At 54.9% G+C, this 15,656-nt stretch overlaps 1 protein-coding gene across 2 annotated transcripts; it reads right to left on the reverse strand.

Annotated features, from left to right (window-relative positions):
* Positions 1–1,883: 1,883 nt before the first annotated feature.
* On the reverse strand, positions 1,884–15,337 carry ZMAT5 (zinc finger matrin-type 5). 2 transcript variants are annotated; one of them, XM_009276351.1, is made up of 5 exons: positions 15,114–15,337; positions 13,341–13,403; positions 13,030–13,110; positions 6,133–6,244; positions 1,884–2,132 (listed from the first exon to the last, which is right to left on the reverse strand). In XM_009276351.1, exons 1-5 carry the CDS (start codon positions 15,238–15,240, stop codon positions 2,003–2,005), a joined length of 513 nt encoding a protein of 170 aa, XP_009274626.1. In that variant the 5' UTR covers positions 15,241–15,337; the 3' UTR covers positions 1,884–2,002. The 2 variants fall into 2 exon arrangements, with proteins under 2 accessions (XP_009274626.1, XP_019326825.1); XM_019471280.1 differs by lacking the exon at positions 1,884–2,132 and adding an exon at positions 4,263–5,781.
* Positions 15,338–15,656: the final 319 nt, after the last annotated feature.

Here is a 15,656-nt window from a genome sequence, read left to right on the forward strand (position 1 = left end):
GTGTCGGCCGCCACGTCGCGGCAGCGACTCAAGACGTGCAGCGAAGCCGTTTGTCACCCTTTGAAGTCAGCGGAGCGGTGGGGGTGATGGGCTGAGCCCCCCCAGCAGCCCCTGGCTCCCCCCGGGGGGGGCTCTCCCCCTGCGCCGTGCTGGGGGTGCGGGGATGCACATCAAAGCAGGTTGGAGAGAGCAGCCAAAGCTGCTCCTGCGACGGCTGAGAGCAGAGCCCGGCAGCTCACGCCCCCGCTCCAGAGCATCCCACAGCCCCTTTGGGGTTTTTCCCCCCCCCCATTTGGCCTCCTGCAGCTGTGCAACCTCTGCCTGCAGGGCAGGGGTCCCTTTCCTCCAGGGGACTCCGATTTACCCCCAAATAGGTGCCACATGGGTGCTCTTGTTTACCCGAACGTGCCGGCTCCTGCGAGGGGAGGCGAGGATGGGACACGGGGCTGATGCTGCATCCTCTGAGCCCAAGCCCTGGGCTCCCGCTCTCCAAGGACCACCAAGCACAGGGCTCAGCAGAACAACCGCAGTCACACCGGGAAGGATAAAAACACCCTTTAGTTTGGCTTAAAGCTCAACCAGCCTCCGACCAAGGCTGGTTTCCCCGCTGCAGCCCGGGCTCACGCAGCTCTGCACCCAGCCCCGCCGCGGTCACATCCAGCCCCTGCTCGTGTCAAAACTGCGTCCCAGGATGGGGCGTGCTCGGGCTGACGGCTCCCGACAACCATCTGCCCGCACACCCCGAGGAGGGAGCTCTGCCCTGTCCCGGGCAGCCGAGCCACCGGCGTGATCCAGGTGAGATTTGGCCAAAGGCAGCTGGCTCCTGCCTGCGTTCTTCATGAATCTGCACCCCCCGCCTCTGTGCGCAGCCAAACCTGAAATGCACTGGCAGGGGGTGCAGCCGTCCTGGACAGACCTGCTGCCAGAGAGCTGCTCTCCCAGGACGCTGCTGGCCAGGATCCCCCGCACGCCCGGCAGCTCTGTGGTGAAGCCGAGCACCCACCCGCCTTCCCGAGAAAGCCAAGCCAAGGGCCTCGTTCATCCCTCCCTCTCCTGGTGAGGAGAGACGACTGTAAAACTCTCAGCCTGCCTCTGGCTGGGCTGGGCTTGGCCATACCAAAGCTGCGCCCTAAAAGCGCCCTTCTCCAGGGCAGCCCTTCCAGAGCGGTAAAGAGGAAAAGCTGGAGGCAGGCAGGCTGGCCTCCCCGGCCACTGCGCCTGGCCCTCGGCTCCCAGCGCAGCCCCGCAGGGAGCAAGAAGGCCGTGGAGTCCTTCCTCGCCCCTTCCCAGCTCGAGCCCCCAGCACACGCGCCTGGCCAGCCAGCTCCCGCAGCAAGGAGCGACCCACGGAGGTATTTGCCCCGCTGGCACTCACCATTTACTTAGTTTCCTGGAGCAGGGGAAACCTCAGGATATTTTGCTTCTCACCTTCAGCATAGCGGGAGCAGGAGCAGAGGGCTTACGGGAGCTCCCCAAGGTCCCCATTAGGAGCTCCGGCACCTGAACCGAAGCAGTTTTACACACTGAATTTAACAGAAGCAAACATAAGTCATAAACGCTGGAAGAAATATTAAACATCAATTTTAAAAGCCTGGTTACAGCTTCCTTCCCCGGCCTGGATCAGCCGCATAGAGCCCAGCCGCGGAGCCGGACTGAGAGCGGGCAGCGCAGGGCACAGCACAGACAGCAGCGGTCCGAGGGGACGGATCCTGCCCCGGGAAACGGGGGCTGTCTGCTCCAGAAGACAGCAGGCAGCCCTTCCCCACGAGGCTGGAGCTCTGCTGAGCGCAGATCCCCATTCCGGTGGCAGGGAGACAACCGCCCGACCGGCTCAACCCACGGGAGGCTGCCAGGCGAGAAATAACATGACACATGCAGGCTGCAACGGGGGGGGGAAGGCTTTTATTGATATGAAAGTGTATATAAATAATTCTGTCCCTTTCTTAGAGGAGGCGAGGAAGAAGCCCATCTCCAGCACAACCTCTGCGGGGGTCCCTGCGCCTCAGCCCCACTGCAGGTTGGGGGGGACTGGCCACCCTCCGGGTGGGGGGGCCTGCAGGGACGGGGGCAGATCCTGCACTGGCGGCCAGCCCGGCGGGAACTGGAAAGGCGCTGGTTTCTCAGGCAGAGCGCTGCGGAGGTGGGGAGATGGAAGGGGCAGAGGCAGAGGTAAGACGGGGCTGTCTCAGTTTGATAGCAAGGCCCTGCTTAGGGGCTGAGCTTCCCTGTGCCCCCCAGCTAGCCCCCAAAAGAGGAGGGGTCCAGCAGAGGAGGGTTTTGCTTATCAACAAGCAGGTATATTCACCCCCACACCCCCCCAAATCCAACAGCAGAACTGCCGCGCAGCCACCTCCCAGCCCGTTCAAGCCGTTGGTGCTTGCTAAAGTAGTGCATGCCGCTGAAAAATAAGGTGGGAGCACTAAGGGAAGGGGGTCTGCCGGGGGGAGGAGAGCAGGCGCAGCCCCCCGAGAGGGGCAGCGGCGCCAGCCCCAGGCACAGCTGCTGGCAGGAGAGGCCTCGTGCTGGGAGCACGGCTGGGCCCCGTCCCCTCCCGCCCCCAGCTGCTCTCGACTCTTCACACAGCTGAGTTTTTGAGAAGAACGAACAAAATTAGCAGATGTTTCTTTCCCAGCAGCCTGAATCCCAAGCCAGCTGTGCACTTCCCAAAGGACAAGGACCCCTCGGAAACAGAGGAACTGCCAAAACGATGGGGTGTTTTCACAGAAGCACCCTTCAGCAGAGGGAACAGGCTTCCTCCTCCAACTCACAGCCTGGGAAACACTTCTTCTCTGCCTCTCTCCCTCAAGTTTACTAGTTGAGGCCGCTGCAAACAACACACCTGACTGAAGAAGTGCAAAAGCAAGAAGCATCCCTCCCTTGTCTCCAGCTGAAGAAAGTGCTTGGCCGGGGCAGGTTTAAATTCATGGCAAACGTACCTTTTCCATTAATTCCTGAGTGCAGGAAACTCATTTGTTCTTTAGCGCAAGCCCTGACAGCAGCCTTCCAGCTTCTCAGGCCTCTACCTCCGATCCTGATGAATCTTTTTAATTGTTATGCCAGAAGAAATCTAATCAAACTCCTTTACATAATGCTCCAGAGAAGCAGCACCCTCCTCTCCCTGCAGGGCCGACGACGTGGCTTAAAGCCAGCTACAGAAGTTGAGTGCAGTGTTTTCTAGGCAACTAACACAAAGCAAAGTCATTTGGTCTAATGCTTATCCCCTTGATGGGGATTCTTCAGAGCCGAGGATGAGACAAGACTGCTAGGACACACAGCAAGCCCCTCTCGGGCAGGAATATGTTTTGTTACACCCAGGCACCGTCGCTCCCGCAGGCAGGGGAGCCCCCGCAGCAGCAGTATGGCGGGGCGGGGAGCAGGACAAGGCATGCTGCAAGGTGGAACGGCACCGCTATCGACTGAGGAGCTGTCCTGTGAGCAGCAGAACTAACCAACAGGGAGGATGCTGTCTGGGTACTCGTAAGATACAAGTGCTATCAAAGGTTTACCTACAGCTGGAGCATTCGGAATGGCTGTCCCATGTGGGTTCTCGGGTGTCTAGCAAGGGTCAAGAATATTTCCTTTCCGAAGGAAAAATTGAGGAAAAATGAGGAAAAAATGAGGAAAAATGTCTTTACTGAAAGAGTGGTTAAACATTGGAACAGGCTGCCCAGGGAAGTGGTTGAGTCCCCGTCCCTGGAGGTATTTAAAAGACGAGTAGATGAGGCACTTGGGGACATGGTTTAGTGGACATGGTGGTGTTGGGTCGACGGTTGGACTCGATGATCTTAAAGGTCTTTTCCAACCTCAATGATTCTGTGATTCTGTGATTCTAAGGCATTAATGGCATCGCTCTCCTCCACCCACCTGCATGCTCATGAAACCTGTACTATCTCAGTACCTTTGAGGCTTCAGACCCCTTTCTGATGGAAATCTTGCCGATTGTGGGCTCCACAGCAGTTATGGCAGAAGCACACACTCACGTGCACCGACATGCTCCATTTCTTTTGGAAATCAGGTTAAAAATCAATCACACCCTGGCAGAGCTCCACCGCCAAGAGAGCTACACAAACTCCATCCAACTCCATCTCAGCTCTCCAGAAAGCAATGGCACAGCGTGACTTTGAAAATACGCATCAGGTGGAGGCTTCCAAATGAAGATTGTCCCCTTGAGCCCAGCCAGGCTGGGAGAGCGGCTGCACGAACGATGGGCTGCGTGGCAGCTCTCCATGGGGCTCATCTAGGTGACAGTCAGATGGAAGGCAGCGTGGCAGCTCTCCATCCATGGGGCTCATCTAGGTGACAGTCAGAAATGGTGCTCAAGTTACTGCCTTTAAGAAAGTGCTATCCTTCAGCCAAGGCAGTACCTGGCCACATGGCCACTTCTAGTCCAGCGTGGCATTTTCTTTGCACTGCGGTGTACTTGGAGACCGCGCAAGGCAGTAGCTCCGCCTGCGATTGCCTGCCAGGTATCCTGCTAGAAAGCCCCCAGCAAGGCAGAGACAGAAACTCAGCTACGCTCGCAGGCTGAGGCTTAACACAGCAACAGCTTCCCATCACACTCTGGGAGATCACGCTTCCAAGACCTCTTCCATCCCAGCTTGAATCCTTCCTGCTCAGTGCTGCCAGAGAAGAGAGGTGGAGCTGGGTCTCTAGCATCTCCTTCTGGAGATGACTGCCCCTCGAGAGCACTTTCTCTACGGTTTTGTGCAGACTAATGGTCTTTACTGACATTACCAGCCAGGCAAGGCAGCCCCTGGGCAGGTTATCATCCAAAACCACAAATTCCCCAAAGCACCGTTAGACCCTGCCAGAGATTCTGCTGCATTTCAGGGACCTCGAGGACTGCAGGAGGGAGAGGGAGCTCCTTGTCCTTAAAAGCATTTTCAGCAGGAACACGGACTCCCCAGGCACCAGGAGCACAGGGACCTGCCTAAAACAGGCCCTCTTCCCTGGCAATGCAAAACAACTTCTCTGGCAGACAAAGCAAAACACACAGTTGCTCAGAAGGGCAATGCTGGGGCTGGAGAGCACAAGGGGAGAAGAGAAATGATGGGGACAGGCGTCGGCAAGGCCAGATAGAGGAAGAGAAGCTTTGAATAGCTGGTGTTTAGTTCCTGTAGTAGATGGTTTCTGAGCCTGCAGGGACAGAGAGGCTGGGTAGAAAGCAACAACCCTAGAAATCCCAGGTCTTGTGCATCTTTGGAGGCAGCAGGGACCAAGTAGTTACGAAGGTCTGGAAATTCCTCTGGGTATAGCGACGGCTATCTTCTGTAAGAGACGATCTACCCCAAGATCAAGGGATTCACGGGCAGGACAAGCAAAATGGGGCAAGTGAAGTGTACGGGGGGTAGGAAGGTTACAGCTGTCAGTGAGCACCGCTGCAAGGCTAAGGGCAGCCAAGCTGATGCATGGAGCGAACAGAAAGCAACAAGCCCAGACAAGCACCAGAAGGAAGATCCTGCCCAGACCAAACACAGAGAGGACAGGAGCAAACAGAAAAAGAACAGAAGAGAGATTTGGCACCTGCCCAAATGTCATCCAATTAAGCCTGCGGCACAGTCAGGTGAGCAAGGAAACAGCAGGCACCGGCAGGCACCCGAATCTGAATGAATGCCGCGAGGAGGAGCTAATTCCACCCTCTCACTGGCAGAGATGTGCAGACAGGGCAGGCGGAGGATGGGGAAGCTGTCAACAGATGAGACCCGGCTCCTGCCACTGAACTCTGGGCATTAATAACTCAGCACCGCAGTGGCACTGTCCTTCCAGGCACATCTGTGAACTCTGCAGAGAGCACAAGAGTACCCTCTGCTTGCCTTCCCCAGGGAAGCAGCCACAGGCAGCAAGGCCTGGCTTGTCCCCCGGGCACATGGGGAGACACGTGCACGCATCTCTGATGCGGGCACGCAAGACCGGATCCATACGCGTGTCTGTAGCGTGTGCTAAGAGCAGGCGCGCAGCGCTGGCAGGCCGAGTGTTAAATGATAGCTCAGGGGCTCCCATCGAGTTGGGACCTCTGATCGCCTGCGCCTTCTCCTATCCCACTCAAACCCATCTTGTGGGATCCCCCCTCTGCATCGTGTGGGCCAGAAGCAGCAGCCAGCCCTCACAGGGGTGCTCCCCAGCCACCAGTACCTGTTACTCTGAGCCGCGCTCAGTCTCTTTGCTCTCTTCTCCAGCCAGTCCTCAATGGTGCCAGGTGGGACATCTGCTCCCTCCTGCCGCAGCTCCTTCGATCTCTGCTCCCCTGGTTGAGAGAGAGAGGGTTATCAGACACTCGCGCTGCAGTCCTTTCACTCCATTAAACCCGCTGCTCATTACCCTGTATAGGTTCTTACGGTGGAGAGTTTGCAATTTGCCTGTGGCGGCCCCTCCTCTTCCTCCTCCTCCTCCTCCACTGTCCACCTGCCATCTGATGCTTGGCCTCCTCACTGGTGACAGCTCCAGCCAGCCGGAGCTGGGAACAAGAACTAAGCCAGCCAGCACGGCGGCAGTTCGGGCACTTAACTGAGGGAAGTCTGACATCTCCCCCTGGGGTAGATCGTCCTCATCCTCGCCTGAAACAGCCTCTGCTGGCCCTGAGCCGTTTCCAAAGACGTGTCCCTCCAACTGGCAGGAGGGACTTTGCCACCTCTGCCCAGTTAGGTGGGAGCGACAGGGATGTCTGTCCGGATCGATGCAGACTTGGCAGGCCGCGAGAGTCTGAAAGGTTCAGAGTGCGCATACAACCAGGAGACGGGATTTCAGAGATGCTGTCAGGTCTGTTTAAGGCGCACGCTGCATGATGCATCCCCAGCCCCTGCAGAGACAGGGTGGGAGGCTGTCGCCCAGCCCTGCTCAGCCTAGGTGCAAAATCAGAGCAGAGCATGGCAGAGGGAGGGAGGGGAACAAGTTCCTGCATTTTCTCATGCAAGTTAGGAACGAGCAGGGAAACCTCTGCTGTCTACCAAGAGACAGGGCAGCCCGAGGTCCTTTCGAGCTTTCAATCCCTCCATCACCCCGGGGGGGTTGTGTGGGGCAGATGCCCGCAGGCACCCCATCCTGCAGCACCGTCCTCTCCGGGCAGAAGGGCACAGAGCCAGCGGGGCAGCCCAGCGCTCACCAGTCCCTCCCACTGGGCAGAAATCCGCAGCTGCCCAGTTAGCAAAGCTCCCCAGTCCCCCCTCGGCACCGGTGGCAAAGCAGGAAGGGATGCTAGCAGAGAACAGGGTCTAGCACAAGTCCTTGACACAAAGGACACAGTCATGCTCCTGACAGCGCATCAGGCAGAGCAGGCTGAGGAGATGCTCAGAGCTATTAGATTTCCAGCCTAGTGGAAAGTTCCCACCTAACAGAAAAGGGAATGTGATACTTTGAAAAACAAACACTGATATTAATGAAAAGGAAGCTGAGGCAGCCGTGTGTCATTCCCTTTTGCCCTGCTCATCAAGCCCTCCGGGGACAAGCGCTTTGGGGGAACCCTGATCCCATTTAGAGATCAACCCACCAGCGGTCCCACCCCGGCAGCAGCCACCTGCAGCCGTGCCCACCAGGAGCCTCCTCCACACCTACCTGCCATATGTCACACGTTTAAGGAAAATATTATACGTTTCCAGACAGGGTGTGAAATTAATATTGCTTGGGCAGAGTGAAGGATCACTTCATCCTAGTGGTGGCAACCAATTATTCATCTGCCTGTTGAATATTAATAAGGATGGCAGAAATGCGCTACACAATGAGCAGCCGGAGATGGATAATTTGTCATCCAGCCCTTTCATCTGCTGCTGCTGGGAGGGGTGACGATGTGCTCACTGCCACCACAAAGAAAGCCTGCTGTGGTCCTGATGTCGAGGTGCTGCTCTGCACCCCAGCGATAAGGATACGGTTGGAGACAGGACTGTTCAAGTCTCCTACAGTTGCTCCCAAGGAGGAAAGCCCCAGCAGAGCTATTTGGGGTCAACCCAACAGCCTGGCCAGGTGAGGGCACTGGGGAGGCAAGAAGCTCAGTCTGGTGAGCTGGGCACCGCTCAGACTCAGGATTATCTGAATTCAGCTCCCAGGTTAGACTTTTCCAGCAACGTTGGCCACGGCCACTTTATTGCCCTTTGTTCCAGGTTTCTCCATCTAGTGAGCGCCTGGGCACATCCCACCTCAGCAAGGGGACAAGCAGTGGTTGTGAGAGGTTTCGACAAGGCAGGGAAGAAAAACACAGAGAGAAACCTCTCCCACCTCTGCCTACCACCGAAATTTCCTTTCCATCCCACTCCAAGCCCCAAGACAGAACAGACCAAAAACTGCCAAAGCCTCTCTGTTTAGAGCAGGGAGCCCCAAGGCCACTGCCCCAAAGCGCCACACCAGGAACTGGTGGGAGCCCACGGACTCGAGCAGCCACAACTCCCTGTCTCATCCAGAAAAGCTCACTGGCTGCAGTGGAACGACTCCAGACTCACGCTGGCCTAAATGAGGCCCCAGGTGTCCAGATCACAAAGACATCCAGCTGGCTCCCCATTCGCGCAGCTCCACGAGTTACTGCTCCAAAGCACTCCAGCCCTCAAGCTGAGAAGTGAGGCAGCAGGTACGGGCAACTGTCTGGCTCCGTCCACCTTGACACACGCCCATCAAAAAGGCAAATCTTTCGTCTCATCTTCCTCTGAAGCACACACGTTCCATCCAGGGACCACCAGAGCCACCATGAGATTGGAAATACCCCCTGAATGTCGACAGGTATTCCAAGATGTAACTCTGGAACACAATTACCAGCCCTTACTCCTCATACGTGGTCGTGCAGCCAGCCAGACTGCAGCAGCAAGACAGGTGTGAAGGTGCTTCCCCCCCTCCTTCTCACTGGGGTGTTTGCTTCAAAGTCTAATTACAGCCAATTAAAAGAGCATCTGTAGTCATGAAGTGCCTCTCTAATGATGCCAGAGTGGGAGTCCAGATTTATCTTCTCTCCCCATGCAACTTATAGCATGAGTTTTCTTCCCGAACAAGGCACCACCGTATGCAAGATGAAACCACCAGTACCGAGCAGGTCACCCAGCAAAGAGATTTACATGTAATCCTTCAGCTCCCTCCCTGGGCCAGAAGATGTGGCAGCCCAGTCTCCTCCAGAGCACAGGAACAGCGGCAGACTGCGGCTGAGAGATGAGGTGGATGAGGCCCTGCGATATGAGCAGCTTAAGAAGTTACCGCCCCACAGCCAAGAAGTGGCAGCCGACTGCGAGAGTGCTCCTTCTCCTGCTCATCGCGAAGTTAAACTGGTTGACTACAGCCACCCCCAGCAGGGTCACTCATATTCTTTCAATCACACGGATATATTGCAAACACTCACCCAACTGTGCCCTTACTCTCCCCTCGCAGCTCCGGCTAGCTGGAGCTCACCACAGAGGCTGGGTTGTGTCAATACTACAGCAGAAGTGACGCAGATTAGCGGGGAGCCAATAACTTTAAGCAAGAAGATGGCAATTTGACAGTGACTTTTCCTGACATGACTGTACTTAAAATGACAGCCTGGAAGCGCCTCGCTGATGAATGATGCAGCAGATGCAGAAGGCTAATGCTTTGATGCGGTAACAGCTGGGAATATGCCTCCCTCCCTGCTGAAGGTGGAAACTGTTGCTTCTTGATGACTATATTCTATGGGGTGCAGAAGTGCTGAAGCCAAACTAGGACACGCTCTAAGCTGTTATAGAACAGCGAATCATCCAGAAATTTTCCTACTTAACCCACAAGACTAACACAAACAACAGGGTGAATTCCCTGCATTAAAAAGGCCAAATGCGAAGAATAACGTAATGTTTCCTTTGGCTGTAATAAAAATGCATCATTAGCAAGGGGAGCTCACTGACACAGAGCTACCAACACCAAACACTTAACAGGGATTCAGGGACAGGTTCAATATTTACATGACAAAGAAAGTGCCAACACGGTTTAGCAGTGTTAAAAGAAGTCAGAAAAGGCTTTGCTGTGGTTCAGGATGCAAGCCCACCCCTGAACAAGGGTTAGTGCGCTACACCACTTCACTACAGGATTTCTTTGCACCTTTTTCTGAAGCATCTGCCCCTGGACAAGGGGAGAGACAGGTTCAACGCAGTCTGACAGCTCCTCTGCTTCTACGCCCATGCACCAGAGCTGAGGAAAGCGGAGTTAAGCAGCACTGCGGACCCACCAAGAGACTGTCCACTTTTACCCCACCAGAGGCAGAGCGTGGTCATCTCCAGCACGGTCACACAAGGCTCTGCACAAAATGGTGAGAGGGCTCTGGAGCTTCCAGGCTCTCAGCTCGTCTCAAATCCCCGACCACCCCAGGCTGCGAGCCTGTCAAAATCTCCCAGACGCTGCGGGTTCAGACGGGAAATCTCTGAGGACACTGACAATTCAGTGAGAGGCAGCCTGATCCAGACCACTGCTCTAACCTGTACTGTATCATCTCACTGGCTGTGGCCTGCGATGCCTCGTAGCACAGAAACACCGGGACTAGGTGCTAATGCACACAGGGACATTACTGACGGCGGCGCCTGACGGACATGCTACAAGGATCGGGTCTCCTGTGTGACTAATGCAACCTGCAGTCCAACCTGCCATCACACAAGCTTGCCTTAAACTCTGCCCTACGCCTCACCACCTGAGACACCGATGCTTCAGTAGCCTAAGGAGTGGTGAAATGTCCCCATGACACACCGAACAGCGGCTTGGCTTTTGCAGCTGTTCCTTCCATCCAGTCTACCATGTTATGGGCTGCACCTCTTCTCCACCACGTCCTGCTGAGCTCTTCCCTCCATCAAATCCCTCCAAGCTCTCCGCGGGCTCAACTGATCAGATTTAGAGGTCTGTGTGATGCTCAGCCTGCTCGCTCGGCTCAGATGGGATTTCCATGGAGCAACACCGCAAGAGAGATGAGCAGGATTTAACTCTACAACCAGGCATTCGTGTTAGAGCAGCACAGCCAAGGACAAGGCACCCTGCCATCCCCTGGCCATTGCTCCTTGAAGTCTAATTGTTTAATTAAATGTTTGACTTGGTAATACAAATGCAAGGTTTCCAAGTAACCTCCCAGGAATCAGCTCTCTCACTAGCCAGTTCTCCACTTACACCAGACCCATTTGACAGAAGTCAATATTCAATAACAAGTGTAATTGGCAACGAAACCTGCCCAAGCGCAGAGGAGCTTGCCAGCCTTCTCCTGCAGCTCCGCTCTGCTCTGAAGAGCTTTCACTCCCCCTGCAATAAACAGCCTTCAGTGACTGGAAATGCTACAGGTTCCTGCAAATAGGCTGACATCTTATGCCACCTCCCGGGAGCCCAGCACTTAAACCCCGTAGCAGAGAAGGGTCAGGGAGAGGTTCTGGGCTAGCAGCGGGAAGAGGAGCGCGACTGCCAGCCCAGCAGTGCCGCTCCGAGAAGGGCTGGCTGGAGCGCTCCGTCTCCCGCGCAGCCCGACGAGATGGGTTTTATTGACTGCCAGCGTTGTTCAGCGATTGATTCACAGAGTCGCCTCGGGGACTCGCAGACTGACTCAGCAATGGCGAGGACTGGAATAGCTCTGTAGTGCCTGCCTTCCTCCTGCTCCCCCAGGTTCACCAGAGCCCAGCCTCCCCAAATCTGATCCCTCAGAAGGCCAGGAGAGAGTCTCTACCCCACGCACCCCCCAGATCTCTCATGTATGCATGCACGTACACACACAGACACACTTTCAACACTTAAGCCTGTTTTTGCCAGACTATTGGCAAAACAACAGTTGGCTTCAGCTAGCAGTGTGGGCACAAGATTTGCTCAGAAGTTGGGCTGCATTAGGAAAAGCATTGCCAGCAGGTCGAGGAAGAGATCCTTCCTCTCTGCTCTACACTGGTGAGGCCACGTCTGGTTTGCTCAGAAGTGGCTGCATTAGGAAAAGCATTGCCAGCAGGTCGAGGAAGAGATCCTTCCTCTCTGCTCTACACTGGTGAGGCCACGTCTGGGTGCTGTGTCCAGCGCTGGGCTCCCCAGTACCACAGAGACAGGGACACGCTGGATGGAACCCAGCAAAGGCAAGAGCCAATGGGCACAAACCAAAACACAGGAATTTCCATTTAAGTGTTAAAAAAAACCAACACATTTTTATTGCAAACGTGGTCAAACACTGGAACAGGTTGCCCACAGAGGCTGTAGAGTCTCCAGCCTTGGAGATACTCAAAACACAACTGGACGCGGTCCTGAGCAACCTGCTGTAGTTTACCACAACTGGATGCGGTCCTGAGCAACCTGCTGTAGTTTACCCTGCTTTGAGCAAGGTAGGGTTGGGACTAGACGATCTCCAGTGGAGACCTCAACCATTCCGTAAGTTCTCACCAACGCCTCACTCACATTTTCTCTAACCACCAAGGTAATGAATCCTATAGAGAAAACAGAGCTGCCACCCCTTTTAGGGCAAGGAGGTGGTACTCCCAGAATGAAAAAGTTCAAAAGTGCTCTGAGGACTCGGAGCAGGGGAGCAGCTGCCATTCATCCTCTGCCCGAACTTCAGTTCCACCCAAAGCCACGTGAGCAGAGGCCATTTCTGGATCCAAGACCCCATGTCCTCTCCTCAGGACAACCCAACTGACAGCAGGCTAGCTCCTCCCAGGAGTGGAAGCAGCAGCTCCCTGGTAATAGCAGAGAGGTGGGGGGAAATCAAATCTATAAATTTAAGGGGAAGTGATGTACCAGTGCCCTCTGCTGCTGACAGTTTTTATTCCCTGTCTGAACAAAACCCCGAGGGCTCAGAAAGCCCACTCTCTGCTTCAGATGCTTGCTGCTAAGTAGTAACAGCATTGCTCAACTCTAGGTTTGTGTCTGTGCCAGCAGATCAAGAGCAGAAAGCATATGAAAAACTGCAGCGCTTACAGCCACGCTACAGGCTCACATAGCACTGGGAGGCAGGCGGGAGGGATCCACGCTTGGCTTGCTGTGTACAGGCAGCACAGGACCGCAGGCTCTCGCTGCACAACCCCTCACGCGCCCCTTTGCAGCCCACGCTCCCTGAAGCAACCCCCCCTCCTCAGAGACCCCTGGACATTTTCTTGTTCAAGGACTCACCTTGAACCTGGGCACTCAGCTTCTCCAGGTCCTGCTCTGTCATGTGGGAAAATCTGCAGTTGGACCCAAAATCACACTGTCCTGGAACAAAAGCCACGGAGCTCCGTGAGAGCCGCACAGACAAGGTCCTCCCTTGTAAATGTGCATGCAAACCCAAGATCCATTACACGTGCATGCCAGACACACAGGCCCAAGCCCTTCACTCCCTCCAAGACAAACAGACATACCAGGGCTCTCCAGAACAGCCTTGGGCTGGCTCACGGAGGAGCTGCCGGAGCTCAGACAATTATTTCTACCTCAGAAGAACTCACCTGTTTGCAGAAACTTCCGACAAGGTTTCTTTGTTTGCTCCTCTTGCAGGATAGCGGCAGCATCTAGGCGAGACAAAGGACAAAACAGGGTAAAGTTCTCTTGCACAGCAATACCCCATCGTATCATGGTCCCAAAGAGGTCAGTTGCCTAGTGGGAAGCCATTTTACATGACAACTGTGAACTTAAGCCACAGACAAATTGACAGTTAACAGTCCCTATTTGTACCCCTGGCTTCAGCTTTTCACTGGCTTGCAGATATCACCTTCTTTGCTTTCTGCTCCATGCTTTCTCCCCATGCCAGTAGGGAAAAAGAAGCATGACAGAAAAGCAAGGACTCTGCAGCACTTCTGTGCAGCAGAGAAAGACCAGGCAGACTCACAGAGCTCTCGGAAAAGCTCTGTGCGAGGCCTCACAGAACCCTGTGCCGATTCTCCAGTGGACACCACTGAAACGGTCCTTCACCTTCTGGAGACGTCCTGGGGAAAGCGAGCCCCAAAGACACAGCAGTTCCCATAGACTGTAAGAACCTGCACTGGCTGATGCCAGGCCACAGAGTCTGGAGACAGGAGGAGATGAACGCCCTAATCAGGGATGGGATGAGGAATTTTATCAATCGGAGGGAAATCAAGGGTTGCAGCCTGGTGAGAAGAAAAGTGCTAGGTAATCTGCATCACTAACCCAGCTAGAACTGTGCTGGGCTGGGGCTGTTGGTCCTCCACGCTTGAGAGCCTTTCCAACTTCCACGTATGGTTGCACCCAGAGCTCCGCAGCGTATTCCTCGCCTAGCTAGCCAGGAGACAAACGCAGCCTGAAACTCCTGATCCTGAGGAACCAGAAGGAAGCAGAGGAACATACAAGCAACGGTTTCACAATCAGCTTAACCCAAACTAAGTCTTTGCTACTGCCAAAATACACAGTCCTGCTCTCGGGACCCTGGACCCACATTCCCACCATATTCCTCGGGCTGGTACTAAAACACAGGTAAGTGGGTGGTGAGCCAGGTCAGAGCGCTGAGCCGGGGGAGGACAGCCCTGTGAAACAGATAAAGGACACAGGGCTGCCCGCCAGCACATCCTGACACAGCCTCCAGCCCCAGAACTCCAATCCCCTCCTCTGCCAAAGCCCCAATGCATCTAGCCCTCCTCCTCTACTCCCCGCCTTGGCTAAGATAGGTTTGAGCGTACCGTGCTTTGAGCTGCTTCCCCAACCCCCTCACCCTTCTGGGATCTCCAGTCAAGCAGTCGCATCCTCAGCCTCTCCTGCGGCCACCCTCAGAACCAACATCTCCGCCCAGTGCAGAGATCTGCTGCCAGCTCCCCGCCTGTTCACACAACACGTGTGTACAGCCTGCCTTCCAGCCCGCTTTCTCCATCGACACGCATACACACCTATATTCCTTGCTCCTCACACGTCAGAGATCAACTCTGGTTTGCAGAAGGCACCTAACTCACCTTCAGAAACTATAACTCACTTTGTTCTCTCAGGTCTCCTGTCTCAGATTTGCCCGTGGTGCCAAGAGAGCTTTATCTGCAACTCCTGTTCTCAGAAATAACCTATCTCTTCCACCTCATCTCAAGTCCCAGCTGACGTCTACAGTTTCCCCTTCCCACATCCAGACACATGAGGGTTTTTGCCTCTGAGACCGCTTGACAGCAACAGTATCAAGTCCACAATTTACTGGCACAGACAATCTGAATATAAATCATCAGTGCTGATTTATTTTATCTATCCCGGTCCCAGAAAGGGAGTGGCAGACACTTGGTAGTACCCACCTCGGAATAAGTCGTACCAGACTCTCTTAGCCCTGAGATGCTGCACTCCATTGAGGTGTTTCTTCCTGTTGTGAAGGTTGTCCTGAAAGGACCTGTCACAGTAGTCACAGAAGTATCTTTTCCCCATCTCTCTTCCGGCAGAGCAGCGTCAGCGTGGCCTGGCAACCATCAGCCCTCAGCGCCCAGCCATGCCTGCCCTGGCGACGGAGGAACCGAGATTTACAGCGCCTGCTTCCAAAGGAGAAGAACTCAAATCATTCAGGGTTGGCAGACAGAGAAAAGAGGTGAGACCCAATAGTACATATTCCTGTCCATCAGAGACTGGTAAGGCAGCATCTGCTGCACGTACATGGGAGAGCAGGCTCCGATCTGCATTTCTTACCTCCGTTACCCAAAGCAACAATGTCTCTGCTGAAAGAATTCTCCTTCCCTGAGTGTGCTGGAGTTCAGATCACACAAAGCAGAGATCCCAGAGAGCCAGCGGCTCCCAGCCACCACCTGCACCAGGGAAGCTGCAGCAGAAACCATCCGATGTGCAAACAG

This window comes from Aptenodytes forsteri, unplaced genomic scaffold (genome assembly GCF_000699145.1).
Source record: "Aptenodytes forsteri isolate BGI_AS27 unplaced genomic scaffold, ASM69914v1 Scaffold129, whole genome shotgun sequence".
NCBI lineage: Eukaryota > Metazoa > Chordata > Aves > Sphenisciformes > Spheniscidae > Aptenodytes > Aptenodytes forsteri.